This window comes from Glandiceps talaboti, chromosome 3, assembly GCF_964340395.1.
Source record: "Glandiceps talaboti chromosome 3, keGlaTala1.1, whole genome shotgun sequence".
NCBI classification, from domain to species: domain Eukaryota; kingdom Metazoa; phylum Hemichordata; class Enteropneusta; family Spengelidae; genus Glandiceps; species Glandiceps talaboti.
Window position 1 is genome coordinate 11,139,457 of NC_135551.1, and position 16,594 is coordinate 11,156,050.

The 16,594-nt window shown below is 36.3% G+C and overlaps 2 protein-coding genes across 2 annotated transcripts in view; one reads left to right on the plus strand and one right to left on the minus strand.

Moving 5' to 3' along the window:
• LOC144432813 (radixin-like) overlaps positions 1-12,325 on the plus strand; it is a 50,277-nt gene extending 37,952 nt beyond the window's left edge. The window contains exons 11-16 of the mRNA XM_078121094.1: positions 225-334; positions 3,021-3,181; positions 3,875-3,967; positions 4,589-4,816; positions 5,746-5,945; positions 9,025-12,325. Of these exons, the coding sequence (XP_077977220.1) occupies positions 225-334; positions 3,021-3,181; positions 3,875-3,967; positions 4,589-4,816; positions 5,746-5,910 (757 nt within the window). The 3' untranslated portion in view covers positions 5,911-5,945; positions 9,025-12,325. The remainder of the gene's footprint in view (positions 1-224; positions 335-3,020; positions 3,182-3,874; positions 3,968-4,588; positions 4,817-5,745; positions 5,946-9,024) is intronic.
• A 310-nt stretch (positions 12,326-12,635) lies between these two features.
• LOC144432835 (kelch-like protein 23) lies at positions 12,636-15,865 on the minus strand. Its single transcript, XM_078121130.1, has 2 exons — positions 14,989-15,865; positions 12,636-14,441 (listed from the first exon to the last, which is right to left on the minus strand). Exons 1-2 carry the CDS (start codon positions 15,832-15,834, stop codon positions 13,614-13,616), a joined length of 1,674 nt encoding a protein of 557 aa, XP_077977256.1. The 5' UTR covers positions 15,835-15,865; the 3' UTR covers positions 12,636-13,613.
• Between the last annotated feature and the right edge of the window lie 729 nt (positions 15,866-16,594).

Here is a 16,594-nt window from a genome sequence, read left to right on the forward strand (position 1 = left end):
GTTGGAACAAAAAATTGTAAACAAATTCATGAAAAAAAGTAGGCAACCCAAACATTGCAGGGTAGCTGGTTGTGTTTGCCTGCTACCATGCAGTCCTTATCTTCATCCCTGGTATCGTATCTTGGTTTGTGTTCCTGTATCAGTGAGATGTGGTAATTTCTGTAAATTGAACTGTTGTTAGTTTGCTACTCCACTTTAATATTTGGAGTGTTTTAACATTGCAGGGCACAGCTACAGAGAGAAAGAGCAGCACGTGAAGAAGCTGAGAGAGAGAAGAAAGAATTAGAAGAAAAGCTTCGAAATTATGAAGAGAATTCCAAAAAAGCCCAGGAAGGTGTGTAAACTTGAACCTGGTTGTGACATTTTGTTTATTTGAAAACCACATTGTGTGGCCCTGTTGTCATGGTTATAGTCAGAGTCACTTGAAAATCATCTTTGGTGTGGCCAGCTTCTCCATGTTGATATGCTGTAGCATGGTGCAGAGATTCTTCAAAACATGCGGTTGTATCAAATTATGACTTTGGGAACTCATTGAAATGACTGTATTGTAAATATATGAACCTCCATATATAATGCAGGGCGTTATTGTGGTGTTGTATTACTAGTTGCAACTCCATGATTTTCCACTGCTAAAGAATCTTTCAAGTGCAGCCTGCACATCTTAAGTCACAATCTTGTTTTGACTTGAGCGTAAAGTCTGCATACAAATATTTTATGGTATGTAATCTTTTCATTCATTGCTTTAATTCAAATGATTCATTTTTGATGATACAAATCAGATTTTATGTCTAGAAACATAAACCTCTTCAAAATTGTATTTGTCTACTGTACATTTGAACCACTTGGTACTGGTCTGCACAGGCACATGTAGAACGGTATCCTTTCATTTGCAGACAGTACCAAATCAAGTGTATTCTAGGGAACCTAACCCTATTTGTAACGTAACCCTAAACTCTCTAGCTTAAGTATAATTGTTCATCTCTTATATAGTTCATCCACTGCTCTATTTCTGCATGTGTACACTATTTGAGACAGTACTAATCAGGTTAATGTTAGGGAGTCTTAATGCTATGCAAGACCATAACCTATCATTAACCCTTTCACCACCAATTCCCGCTATTGCGGGAACGCGCTAGGGCGCCCACCAATTCCCGCTATTGCGGGAACGCCAAAGTTCATTCACCTACCTCGCCGTTAAGCCGTTTAACGGCAGCTATTGCTGCAAAATTTGCTGCCATAACTAGTTCCACACATGCGTATTAGCCTTGTTTATCTACACTGCCATTTTGAAAGCATGACAGTGAACGGTTTCTGGAGTACGATCCAAATGACGAGCGATCGTAATTTTTTGTGCGTTTTTCGCTCACGAAATCGAATTTCAACATGGCGGAAGTAATTAACGGCTCTCATAACATGGCCTACGATATAAATTATGTCACTATCTTTGGATATTTCGACAGAATTTGACTTGAAATACATCGTTGAATACAAGTATTTAGCTGTGGGAACACATTGTACTTGTATGTAAGCATCAAATTCCCGCTAAGGCCGTGTGAGCTGCCGACGGCAGTTTACGGTTGAATTTTTGAATGTCGTTCAAATTTACGCAATCTTGTGACCGTGCCGTCGCCCATGCTAACGTTCTAGGGGTAATTTTGGGCTATATCGTGGATTATTTTGGTTTTATTTCCTTTTGTTTCGGCTCAATAATGACTTGTATTTGTATTAGCTCAGTGTGTAGAAGTCAGTGGAGGGAAACTTACTCGTGATATGGGCGATTTTCCGATCGGATTTTTTACGCGAGTTTTTCAATGTAAAATTCAAATTTCAACAACGCCGAAGCAAAATATGTCTCCCCTAACATCGTTTGCAATGTAAATAAAGGTGCTGTTCGTAGAAATTTCCACTCAATTTTGACTATGAATACGATGTTTTGTACAAGGAGATGGCTGAGTGAACTCGATACAGTATATGGAAGGATCAGATTATCGCAACGTAACTTCAAAGTCCCGACTGCATATTTGCTTTCGTGGGTAAGCATGTCGGCGAAAAGCGTCACTTTGGCGTCCCGATTTGGACTCGTAAACTACCAACTTGGGGGCATTTTTTACTGATTTTGAGGATAAATTTGGTGATAATTTTTTGTTGTTCTGTCAAATAATGATATATAATTACACAAACTGATTTTTCAGAAGGTATTGGGGCGACGACTTCAGATATTTGTGTCCCTTTGATTGCCGGTGCGGGGCTGACTATTGCGTTGTAATCGGATTAGTAAGCCGTTAATTATTTTCGTTCAAATTTATTACGACTAAAAATAACATTTTCTGACAAATTTTCGCCGATTTTGACCATTTAACCAGTATACAGAAGTTTTGTAGGAACATAAATGTTGGTATTTTGAATTTTGTTTGTAATATAAATATTTTGTTTATTTGTGATATGTCAATAAATAAACAACCTATGTTTGTTTTATTAATATTTTATTACATTAATCCATATTTTGGTTATGTCTGTGATATTTGAATGTATGTATTTGCTACTATGATGTAGAAAATTTATTTTCCATTCAAATGATACCTTATTTTTTAAAAATAAGCAACTCTAAGTATTTTTATATCAGTTTGATTACACCACACTCATTCTCACATTATGTTAGTGAGGGGGCTGGTGGACAACACACAATCCCATGAGGCCATTGGTGGTGAAAGGGTTAAACTAACTCTGCACTCCCCAGCTTAGCTTGAATATATATGTGTATCTATTATAGAGTTGGTCCACTGTTTTACAGGAACACTCGTAGAACAGTGTCCACTCATTGCAGATGATACTAATCATGTGTATGCTGGGGAGTCTGACACCCTTTTCCTAGCTCTATCTTGGTTAACCAGAACTCCCTAGTTAGGATACTTAATATGTGTATGTATAGTACAGTTAGTCCACTGTTCTATATAGTCTTACCATTTTAGTTTATTGGTAATCCTTAAAAACATATTCTCATATTATTTGAACTTTGACAGAATTAATCAGGGCTCAGCAGAACCAGGCGGTGTTGGAAGAGAAGAGAAAGAAAGCCGAAGAGGAAGCTGCTGACCTAGAGAGGAGGAGACAGGAGGCTGAGGAAGAGAGAGCTCGTATGGAAGCACTAGCTGAACAAGAGAAGATGGAGAAAGAAGCTATTGTAAGTATATGCAGTAATAGTCTATTGTAAGTATATGCAGTAATAGTCTATTGTAAGTAAATGCAGTAATAGTCTATTGTAAGTATATGCAGTAATAGTCTATTGTAAGTATATGCAGTAATAGTCTATTGTAAGTATATGCAGTAATAGTCTATTGTAAGTATATGCAGTAATAGTCTATTGTAAGTATATGCAGTAATAGTCTATTGTAAGTATATGCAGTAATAGTCTATTGTAAGTATATGCAGTAATAGTCTATTGTAAGTATATGCAGTAATAGTCTATTGTAAGTATATGCAGTAATAGTCTGTTGTAAGTATATGCAGTAATAGTCTATTGTAAGTATATGCAGTAATAGTCTATTGTAAGTATACACAGTAATAGTCTGTTGTAAGTATACGCAGTAATAGTCTGTTGTAAGTATATGCAGTAATAGTCTAATATAAGTATATGTAGTAATGTAGAGAATTTAGTTGAAGGGACATTGTCCCTGAGACACATTTTGTATACTTGGCATAAAACTTTTCAAATATTGCATTGATATCAATCTATTCCTTGAAATGGATAGAAGAATGTCAATACATTGTGGAGATGCATGTGCTTTTCTTCTAAATCCTAACACCAACGGCCATTGATGAGCATATTGATTGATTGATTGATTGATTGATTGATTGATTTGTTGTTTTCAAACAGGATGCTGACAGGCAACAGAGAGAAGAGCAGATGCGTCAGCTAGAAGAAGAAGCTGCAAGAAAAGCTAGAGAAGCGGAGGAATTGCAGAGAGAGGTAAAAGAGCAGTTGTCGTAATTTTCACCTTAGAGTTAAGATGTTGCAACAATATGTCATCTTTAGTTTGGTATGTTGATGAGCAGGAAGCTGAGAAAGGACATCAAGTGTACGGTATAAGTAAAGTCTTGCCAACTTCCCCCAATCATGTTAGTGGGAATCTAGCCAAAATTATAGTTGTAGAGCTCTCACTTTTACCATGGTTTTAAAACGTCTACAGAAAAGACTGCATTGGGATGCGTATTGCAAATAAGAGCAAAATTTGAGTTGAAGGCATCTATTAAAAGATTACATGGGAGGATGTTTATTTCAGATACACTCTATACATCACAATATTTCAGTTTTTTGTCAGAGGGTGTGGTTTGTTTGCCAGTGAGTACTGTAAAATTTGTTAAACAGAATAAATACATTTTATTATTAAAAAACACGTAATAAAAAACTGGATGGTCTCAACAACTCAACTCAAATGGTTTCCAAAATTTCTAATTAGCACTTTCCTGGTTAGCAAAGCATCATCAGATTGGCAAAAGTTTGGAACAGTAATGCAAAGGAAGGAAAGTGAAGGTGTGAAGAAAGATATTGAATAGAGAGTTTTGTGTTTTTGTTTGTTTTTGTTTATAGTTGGACCGTGCAGCAGAAGAAGCTGAACAACAACGTATCAAATACCAGGAAGCTCTGGCTACACCACAAATACTTCATGTCAGTGACAAACATGAAGAAGAGGAAGAAGATAAAGAGGAATACACTGGACAAGATTTGGTCACTGAGAATGATATCCAGGAATTAGCTGCAGAAAAGGAACGTGTCACTCAGGCCGAGAAAGATGAACGTATGAAGTTACAACTGAAGGTAAACATCAGATGTCTGTACTTGTGTAATGTTTACTTACAATCGATGGGTATACTTAAAAGGCGAGACAGGGCCGAGGGGTCTCAAAGGCCCCTTAACTTCATTAGAGTTATTGTGAAACTTGAATGCACACAGTGAACAATGCAGCAATTGCTACGTGTACATAACAATCCATGACAACTATGAGCAGCTGGTGATTTTGGTAATAAATTTGGTATTTGGTGTGGACGTTTGAATGTCTTAGGAATGCATTTGTTGTTACAAAAAGTTGATATATTATATAGTCATGGTATATACACTTTTGAACAAAATGATCGGACTGGGGACTTGTTCGTTAACTTGTACTGAAAATCTGTTCCTATTCATTACTCTTTTAATTATTCAAGATTTGGAGGTTGAGGTGCTAACGACAAGCACACATATGACCAGCTCTGCCTTTAAACTTTATGGTCACATATGGGAAAAGGTAATTGTGATGGAGATGGAAGTTGAAGTGGAGGGGGGTGGATTGTAAAGAAAACTTAGAAGTGTTCAAGGCTGAAGAGATCCAAAAAATTATCTCTTTTTAAGGAGTTTCCAACATCATTACCAATGAAACAGTTTGCAGTATAAAAATCAACCCTCATCCCTTATCTGTTTAGTCTAGAAGATAATAGTATATCGGTTGTATTGGAATTTGAAGATCTTGCAACATCAGTAGTAATTCATCACATATTGAGAGGCACTTGTCATTGGCAAAGTTCATTAAAAAAAACTCTTCTGAAATGCAAATTTTGTTTACATCATAACACCACCGGACTTCAGTTGTTGGTGTATCAAATGATATTGTGTGTGATACATTAATGTCTGCTTCTCATGACCATACCAACAGTGATAGTTAATTAATTGATTGATTGATTGATATAATGTTTGATTGATTGATTATACAGGAACTTAGCAGTGAATTAAGTGAAGTCAAGGAAGACACAAAGACAACTCACATGGACAGGCTTCACCAGGAGAACGTCAAAGCGGGACGTGACAAATACAAGACACTAAAACAAATCCGATTGGGCAATACCAAACAAAGAATTGATGAATTTGAAGCTATGTAGAAACATACAATAGTACTAGTAGTTAGTTTACCAAGGTGAGTTACCATAGTACTAGTAGTTAGTTTACCAAGGTGAGTTACAGTAGTACTAGTAGTTAGTTTACCAAGGTGAGTTACAGTAGTACTAGTAGTTAGTTTACCAAGGTGAGTTACAGTAGTACTAGTAGTTAGTTTACCAAGGTGAGTTACAATAGTACTAGTAGTTAGTTTACCAAGGTGAGTTACAGTAGTACTAGTAGTTAGTTTATGAAGGTGTTACAATAGTACTAGTAGTTCGTTTACCAAGGTGAGTTACAATAGTACTAGTAGTTAGTTTACCAAGGTGAGTTACAATAGTACTAGTAGTTAGTTTACCAAGGTGAGTTACAATAGTACTAGTAGTTAGTTTACCAAGGTGAGTTACAATAGTACTAGTAGTTAGTTTACCAAGGTGAGTTACAATAGTACTAGTAGTTAGTTTACCAAGGTGAGTTACAATAGTACTAGTAGTTAGTTTACCAAGGTGAGTTACAATAGTACTAGTAGTTAGTTTACCAAGGTGAGTTACAATAGTACTAGTAGTTAGTTTACCAAGGTGAGTTACAATAGTACTAGTAGTTAGTTTACCAAGGTGAGTTACAATAGTACTAGTAGTTAGTTTACCAAGGTGAGTTACAATAGTACTAGTAGTTAGTTTACCAAGGTGAGTTACAATAGTACTAGTAGTTAGTTTACCAAGGTGAGTTACAATAGTACTAGTAGTTAGTTTACCAAGGTGAGTTACGATAGTACTAATAGTTAGTTTACCAAGGTGAGTTACGATAGTACTAATAGTTAGTTTACCAAGGTGAGTTACAATAGTACTAGTAGTTAGTTTACCAAAGTGAGTTACGATAGTACTAATAGTTAGTTTACCAAGGTGAGTTACAGTAGTACTAATAGTTAGTTTATGAAGGTGTTACAATAGTACTAGTAGTTAGTTTACCAAGGTGAGTTACGATAATACTAGTAGTTAGTTTACCAAGGTGAGTTACGACAGTACTAGTAGTTAGTTTACAAAGGTGAGTTACGATAGTACTAATAGTTAGTTTACCAAGATGAGTTACAATAGTACTAGTAGTTAGTGTACCAGGGTGAGTTACAATAGTACTAGTAGTTAGTTTACCAAGGTGAGTTACGATAGTACTAATAGTTAGTTTACCAAGGTGAGTTACAATAATAGTACTAGTAGTTAGTTTACCAAGGTGAGTTACAATAATACTAGTAGTTAGTTTACCAAGGTGAGTTACGATAGTACTAATAGTTAGTTTACCAAGGTGAGTTACAATAGTACTAGTAGTTAGTTTACCAAGGTGAGTTACAATAGTACTAGTAGTTAGTGTACCAAGGTGAGTTACAATAGTACTAGTAGTTAGTTTACCAAGGTGAGTTACAATAGTACTAGTAGTTAGTTTATGAAGGTGTTACAATAGTACTAGTAGTTCGTTTACCAAGGTGAGTTACGATAGTACTAATAGTTAGTGTACCAAGGTGAGTTACGATAGTACTAATAGTTAGTGTACCAAGGTGAGTTACAATAGTACTAGTAGTTAGTGTACCAAGGTGAGTTACGATAGTACTAGTAGTTAGTTTACCAAGGTGAGTTACAGTAGTACTAGTAGTTAGTGTACCAAGGTGAGTTACAATAGTACTAGTAGTTAGTTTACCAAGGTGAGTTACAGTAGTACTAGTAGTTAGTTTACCAAGGTGAGTTACAATAGTACTAGTAGTTAGTTTACCAAGGTGAGTTACAGTAGTACTAGTAGTTAGTGTACCAAGGTGAGTTACAGTAGTACTAGTAGTTAGTGTACCAAGGTGAGTTACAGTAGTACTAGTAGTTAGTGTACCAAGGTGAGTTACAGTAGTACTAGTAGTTAGTTTACCAAGGTGAGTTACAGTAGTACTAGTAGTTAGTGTACCAAGGTGAGTTACAGTAGTACTAGTAGTTAGTGTACCAAGGTGAGTTACAGTAGTACTAGTAGTTAGTTTACCAAGGTGAGTTACAGTAGTACTAGTAGTTAGTGTACCAAGGTGAGTTACGATAGTACTAGTAGTTAGTTTACCAAGGTGAGTTACAGTAGTACTAGTAGTTAGTGTACCAAGGTGAGTTACAGTAGTACTAGTAGTTAGTTTACCAAGGTGAGTTACAGTAGTACTAGTAGTTAGTTTACCAAGGTGAGTTACAGTAGTACTAGTAGTTAGTGTACCAAGGTGAGTTACAATAGTACTAGTACTAGTAGTTAGTGTACCAAGGTGAGTTACAGTAGTACTAGTAGTTAGTTTACCAAGGTGAGTTACAGTAGTACTAGTAGTTAGTTTACCAAGGTGAGTTACAGTAGTACTAGTAGTTAGTTTACCAAGGTGAGTTACAGTAGTACTAGTAGTTAGTTTACCAAGGTGAGTTACAATAGTACTAGTAGTTAGTTTACCAAGGTGAGTTACAGTAGTACTAGTAGTTAGTTTACCAAGGTGAGTTACAGTAGTACTAGTAGTTAGTTTACCAAGGTGAGTTACAGTAGTACTAGTAGTTAGTTTACCAAGGTGAGTTACAGTAGTACTAGTAGTTAGTTTACCAAGGTGAGTTACAGTAGTACTAGTAGTTAGTTTACCAAGGTGAGTTACGATAGTACTAGTAGTTAGTGTACCAAGGTGAGTTACGATAGTACTAGTACTAGTACGGTTAGAACAGTTGATCACATAGGTCTGATTTCCTGAACATTTTTTGATATGTATGATAAATTATGTCATCAGATCATTTATGAGTTTTATCTTAATACCAGCTTTGACTTTAGTTAGTTGCAAGTGGTGGTTAAGTGTGCTTCAGTAGTAGGTACAATAATATGAGTGTCTTTTAAATATGCAGTAAAAACTACGCTTTAATATGTATAAACTCTGTTTGTGTCAGTTTAAAGTTCAATTTTTCATATTCAGTCACAATTTACGATGTATATATTCTACGGTGTTCATTGGGGCGATATGAAGCTATTACAAGGTTGCATCTGATTGGAAAACATTTAACAATACAGCCAACAGATGTGCTTGTTAAACCAATCAGAATGAGCCTTATAAAAGTGTTGTGGTTTTTGTTATCTTGTAGGTAAAAATCTGATTTGGAGGGATCATCTCGTTAAGAAGATGTGAAGTCTCAGAAGACATTGGTACCCTGATAAGGAGTATAAAGTACTCCGTATATTCAATACTTATATAATACAAAAAAAAACCAAGAAATGTGTATGTATTGTAGAATATGATTAAAAAAAATGAAATGAAAGGAAGCATATCATTATTGTTTTGGGATACTCATATACAGATGGGTTACCTTAAATGAAATGAAAATTTGAAATTAGTTATGTAAATGTTTACAAAATAGGAATTTTGCAGCAAAAAAAAACTATTCTAACTGCTGATACAGCAAAAAAAATGATTTGTAATTCCTGTGTGAGAAATTTAAAGACAGATAGATAGAAAAAGATGAAAACGAAGAGAAGTATTAGTAGTTCTTATTTGGTCATTCTATTTGTATTTTGTAACCAGTACATGTAATTTTTTTTTTAAATAATTATATGCCACAGCTTTGTGCTACTAGAAAGTAGAACAGTAAATTTAATTATGTATCTTTGCTAACGTTGTTTCTAGTATCAAAAGGATGCTTCATCTTTGGGAACCCCCCTTGTTTTCATAATGGTGCCATCCAATGAATAGGAATTAACCAAATTGTGAAGACAGTTGGGGGGCAATTGGGTTGATTATTAAAGTGCTAGCATAAAAAGGGCTGACAGCCTCAGTTTGGAATTTGAGTGTTGACACCACAATGAGCCTGGTTTGTTAATGTCGGACTTTATTGGGACCAGAACTGAGGCTAATTTACGTGTAATCAGTACTGTATCGTGCGTGCCTTCTATTCTTCAAGGTGACTGTAGTGGAGGGGTAAACACACACACACTAAAAAATTTAGCCTCAGTGAAAATATCCACAATGGCAACTGATGAAATGAAAATCTCGCCCAAAAAACTGCTACCACCAGAACAAACTTGTTTCTTTTGGTCAGGTTGGATATTGTGAAATCTGTGTATCCTTCACTGTGATTGGATATTGAAATCTGTGTATCCTTCACTGTGATTGGATATTGAAATCTGTGTATCCTTCACTGTAATTGGATATTGAAATCTGTGTATCCTTCGTTCTGATTGGATATTGAAATCTTTGCATGTTTGTTGAAGTGTGCCAGTTGCCACTATGCCGGGGGTGGGTGGGGTGATATTGGAAACAAAGTTAGTAAAGGTTATCAGTATTTATGATAAATAAAAGTAGTAGTTTTGGTTTCAGGAAGTAGACAATCTACATAAACAAGCGTGAAATGAATATTTTGAGCATGAATAATGATTGTAATAATTAATGAATTGAAGATATAATTTGCAAATTTCATTTGATATTTTCTTGATTTGTCAGTTCTCTAAATAATCAGGTGGAAGATCATATATGTTGGTCTCCACAGCAACAGTTTTTCCCAAATCATTTAGTGTTCAATTTTTTTTTTTATAAATACTGTTTGCAGAGGAATTTTTGATTGATATCTTAACCTCGTTGAAAGAGATAAATTTTTTGGAAAGACTAAACTTGGTTATTACTTTGTTTTCTGTGAAGTGGACAACCACATACTGAATAGTCAAGGTCACTCATAAAACAGGAAATTACAGTGGTAATAGATTTTGATATATAGTGCCATCTTGTGGCTGCATCAGCTTCTGCAATAAATTGCGCCCTCTAGTGGTAATACTAGATTTAAGTAGATGCACTATCCAATAGCAAGACTGAGAGTTGTTGTGATCTGTTTCAGAGGATTGGTTTCCCATTACTTTCTAGCAAGTGTAAAATCAAAAAGCTGGACTTAACTACTATACGGGTGAGAAGTATATGGCTGGCCAATTGCCAACACTAGAGGGCGTGATTTATTGGGAGCTGAGTTATACTCAACTTTCATTGGTGGAGATGACTGGGTTTAATGATTTGAAGAATGGTTCTCGTTTTAGAACAAGTCAAGACAAAAAAGTCGTTTCATATTTTTAAGATTTCTTGTGTAACTAACTTGCCAGAACATGTAATAATTTTAGTCGTGTACATTCAACAGATATAGGGAATTGTAACATTGTCATAGTTCAGTGAACAGTTTTAAGTTAACACAGGATTTTTGTTTCTTCCAAGTCTATAGTAGCTGCTATTAAATACTCATTATTTTGAGTTACAACAGTGTGTTTACATAAAAGACAGCAGTGTGGTGGCAAAATGTATGCAGGTAAACTTCATGTATGGTGTAGATACTCTCGCGTTAGTTGTATTTTGGGGGGGTTGGAGCCCTGCTTACCAGCAATTGGGAATGTGAATAGAGTTGATACCCTATGTTGCCACAAAAGTGAGGACACAAGACCACTGGAAAAAAAAGCCTGCATTTCTTCATTTTGGAAAAAAGAGGGTAGTCAAAACAGGACAAGACAAAACATGCTATTAAATTTGACCTACTGTACATAAAAGAAGACGATGTAACTCTCACCAGAAAGAAGTCTGTATGGAAAAGCCAGTGGACTTTGGTCCTTGTACGTCATTCGGTTTATGTCTGCATTTCCTGTGTAAACCATATGTGTTGTGGTGTTAGGGTGTAAGCTGCTGTAAGGTCAAGAGTATGCACAAGGTAGTACTACTTAGCACGATGAATTTCAGATAACCACACACAAATGTATCGTGGTTGGTGATTTGACAGTGTTTTGGGATGACTAATGCATCCCTGTACTCAATCATAAAATAAATTGTTGTCACTATATCAAATGAGATTTTCATCCTTCAAGTCTAGCTTGCAATGTGTTGTTCACTTGTGTCCAAATTCGCTCTCAGACCTATATCAAGTCACTGTAAAAATGAAACAAATGTTGTAAGTTAGTTTAAACACAGTATGGGTAGCCTTTATATGCAATGTCATACATAACACAATGATCCCATGAAATGGGACTGACAATAATGTCTACTGTTGTGTTGCCAACCTAGCTGCCATCCCGACATCTCTAGCTGCATACTATCCCACTGGGGACTTCTGTACATACTTGCAAGATACATAGTTTAACTCTGCATGTAAACTATGCACTCCTCTTTACCACAAGATGGAATAACCCATTGCCCAATGGGCTATACCAGTTTTGAAGGATAAAGAGGAGTGGATATGTTCGATAAGTTGAAATGAGTGGTATTCATATTTTTTAATTTGCCTTTTTTTTCACATGGTAATGGGTTTAAAAATGTTACAAATAACATTTACTACAGCTAAATAAATCTGTTGCTGATTGTTATCTAGCCACCATAACTAGAAATATTTTTGACAGAATATTATTCAGCGGTTGGCAATAAACTCTGATCACTGAAAATTGAAATGTTTCCAATTGCTGTCATGATTTAATGTATAACTGACTGTATATGATTATGTAGGTGTTGTGTGTGTTCATTTCTATGGCTTTGCATGTACAGTATGTTGTGTTCATTTGTGTCTATGTGTGTATGTATGTATGCATGCATGTATGTATGTGTGTGTGTGTTACGTGTATATGTATGTATGTATCTGTGTGTGTATATATATGTATGTATGCATGTATGTATGTACGAGCTTTTAGAAAACAAAGGAAAAATAATCGATTATATCATTATTTTTATTCATGATAATGGGATTACTATGAATTAACATTTTCTTTGTGTACAGTCTCTCATTAAGTTATGAACTGTACAGTACTTTTACGGTCCCATACTTTGGCCACAATGGTATAGTTAATGAAGGAAGAAACAGAGTAGAGATAACCAGGGTCAAAATAAATTGGTCCATGAAGTATGACTTTTAAATTCAATAGATCAGAGAGAGAGACAGAGACAGAGCTATAGCTCCGACACATCGTCAATGAAAGAGGATTCATCACTCTCAGATGAATTCTGACGAGTATCAAAGTCAAAATTACTACTATGGGCCCCTATGGTCTGCCATGGCTTACTACTGAGACGAAACGCTCCCCTCTATGACGTCATCATCCCTAAGTGGGAGGACAATATATAGGCAGTATAACAAATAATAAATTCATGGCAGCTCGGGTCGCCGCTGATCGCCAGTTTTAACTCCTTTTCTCACTAATCATGCAATTTTGAATAGTTAGCTATGCATTTACTGGTTAAATAAGGGGCATATAAAATTGCATCGATTGATATAAAGAACATTTTGCAAACTTGAGGCATGGGACATTTTGAACCACCTTTAAAGCGTACAGTCATTTGAAATGTCTACAAAACAAAAGGTTAGAATCGGTTTAGTCGACTTTTGATGTGGTTGACAATTTAGTAAATGACATAATTTGTAAAAATGTTACTTGAGTAAGGATATATTAAATACATGCCATTGCATGTCTAACTTCAATAATTATAATCTATACTGTTTTTAAGTGCTCCATATATATATATCTATACACATCAATATTTTGTTTATCCGTTGCGGTTTTTTTTGTTAAAGTTGTAAGTGTAAGTAATAGTGACGAAGGAAAGTTCAGTTTTAATATCACGATTATGGTAGCAGTGACGATGCAGGCTTAATTAACCCGTTTATCAAATTGCTTTGAACTTTACTGTAGCATGCAGTGACGTTGGAGAGTTCCGTTGTATACCACTTTATGGTAGCAGTGACATTGGAATGGAGATTTCCACAATGTTTGATTTCTCAGCCGTCTCCATCATCCATTTCCAGTTATCAATGTCTACGTCATAGGGGTCACTTGCATCTGCAGTGACACCGGTGTTGTAGCACTTTGTACCGCCAACTATATATACTTGGCCATCTACTCCACAAAAGGCACGTGTTCTCCACATGTCAGGGACTCCTTTTTGAGTGATGTCCTCCCACACGTTATCTTCGTTGTCTGGGTCGTAGACTTGGATTCCACTCCATGTTTTGAACAAATGCAGTCTTCCATCAAATTCTGATGAAAATATTGGGAAAGTGTAGTCTGCTTCATACGTCATCACCTCGTCCCAGGTATTCTTTTCTGCATCGAATGAATGACCCGAGTTCTTGCACAAGAACAAAATTCTGTCGTTGTACAGCGTGGCGGTGCAAATTTCATCAGTGTGTGGAAGAGGGGCGATTCTTTGCCACTTCCCGGTATGTAAATTATATCTTTCCGATGCACGGAGTGGATGGCCGTCCTTATCTTGCCCACCAATGGCGTACAGGAATTCCCCTCCATCGTGAATCAGAGGGAAATTCTTCCGAGACTCTTTCATCGGTTGTAGCTCCTTCCACTCTCTGTCTGCGGGTTCAAATTTATGCATCGCCCCACTCTGGTGAACAACTATCAATGTGTTGCCAATGACAACAGACTGAACGTACTCGGAACGGTGATGAATGTTGAATCGACGAGAGTTGATGTCCGTCCATTGGTTGTCATGGCGACAACTGATTGTGTACTTTGACTGAAAGCACGTTACTTTGGTAAACACCTAAAACATAAAAAAAGACCACAACAATTATTAACATGATGGTAGATTTCCAATACGCTAAAATATATAGGCCCAATGTGACCAAGCAATGTTGTGGATATATAAATGATTAATGTCGTCAGTCACTGGATCAGTTCCACAGATATTTGTGATCCCGGTATATGTTTAATTGAGAATGTGATAAATTATCGACATTTACAGAGATGGGGTGACATTGGTTTCTGTAGGATAGCATAATTCAATTGGGAATATAATAAAACAAAAGCAGCAACAACAACAACAACAACAACAACAACAACAACAACAACAACAACCAAACACAGAGACACCTAACCATGACAGCGATGAAATTCCCCGGTTTCAAAAAATTCGGGGTTATTTTTTGCATCTCATTCATAAGTATTAGAGATAGACTGGGGAACTTTGTCTGTAATTTATATTGTCCCATTTATATAAGCCGCACATATTTCTATAAATTCTTTTTAAAAAACTATACTGGTCAGTCAGAGGTGTCTGTGTTCAGTTCATAACTCCTTCAAATTCCTACCTTGATTGAATTCCTGGGTGTTTTATTCAGACCCATCTTCTTCCAATCTCCAGTTATAGACAAACTAGAATGGTATTTTAATGTACTAATGTACAGGTCAAAACATGGTAACTTTCTGAACCGTTCATGATCCATTAATTCAGTCAGTTCATCAGGATCGATCAGAGGTAGTCGTACACGTTTCAGTAGTTCATCTAAACACTCTATTCGATTCTCTTCGTCACTCTCCACCCATTTCAATACTTTTTTGAAGATCTCTGCCTCGGAGCTGGCGGCTAGATCGTCCCTGTCTAGCAGTGTCATTAGATTTTCGAATGTGAAAGATTCAAGGAATTCCCTGCTATCAGCAAGGGTAGTAAATCGAGTCGCCATACATTGTGTAACTTTCTTTAGTACTCTCTTCAGATTAAATTTCGATACAAATTCGTGTACTGTGATTAAGTGGGAGACTGGGATTGTCATGTCGTCAACAAGACTCAACAAGTATTCTCCGCATCGTGTCATGGCGCTCAGCATTTGAAGATGGTCGCTCGCCATCACGACTTCGAAGACGTTTTCTGGAGTGAGTTTAAGCTCTGAATTGTAAGCAAACTCGATGAGGATTTTGAAGGCATCTGTTGTCAGGCTGTCGTAGCAAAGTGGGACGACATCCTGTGTAGTTTCTTCCATATTACTGTTAAACATAGCTCGGAAAAAGTCACTACATGAAGCAAGTATAACTTTGTGTAGCTTAAATTGCTCCGAGTTCACTTCGACGGTGATATCGCATAGTTCGTCACCGGCCAACATTTCTGGCAAGTTGTACATGGCGCGAGTCATTTTCACAGCTTTTGGTTTTGTCGACATCGTAACTATTATATGCTAGTCCGTGTAAAATGTATCATATTTCTGTTACAAATACGTCAGCAAAATTGTACGGAGACATCACCTTCGGGGGTTTCCAAGTACGCTACTTCCGGGATTTACATTGACAACCAGCTGACCCACGATGACCTACAAACTTTAGCGCTTGTTTATCGATGAGGGCAGTGTTATCTAAAGTAGATCTCCGTGCAATACTTTCAATACATGTATTTGCACATTATTTGATTATTTTGCAATGTATTACCATGGAAGTATAACCCATACTTCCATGGTATTACCATGCAGACTCCAACAGTTATTGAATAATTATAATATGACATTATAACAGAACAGAACAGTGACTGTAAGTTGTATTTGACACTCCGTTAACACCATAGTGGTTATCTTGTGGTGTAACCACAGGGTGCCCAGGCTCATTTAGTTCTGTTTACAAATATAAACAAAACAAAACAAACATACAAGTAAACAAACAAACAAACAAACAAAAACAAACAAACTGACAAATGAGTACATGAGTAAACGACAACAAACCAACGAACAACCAAACACTGCGCCCCCCCCCCAAAAAAAAAAAAAAAAAAAAATGGTCACATATATGGAAATAACCTTGGGTGTTCGTTGGTTTGTTGTCGTTTACTCATGTATGTATCTACTCATTTGTCAGTTTATTACCACCGAGCCTACCTCAAAATAATGAAACAAACTCAACATCATTTAAAGAAATTTTACTTTACGTGCACAG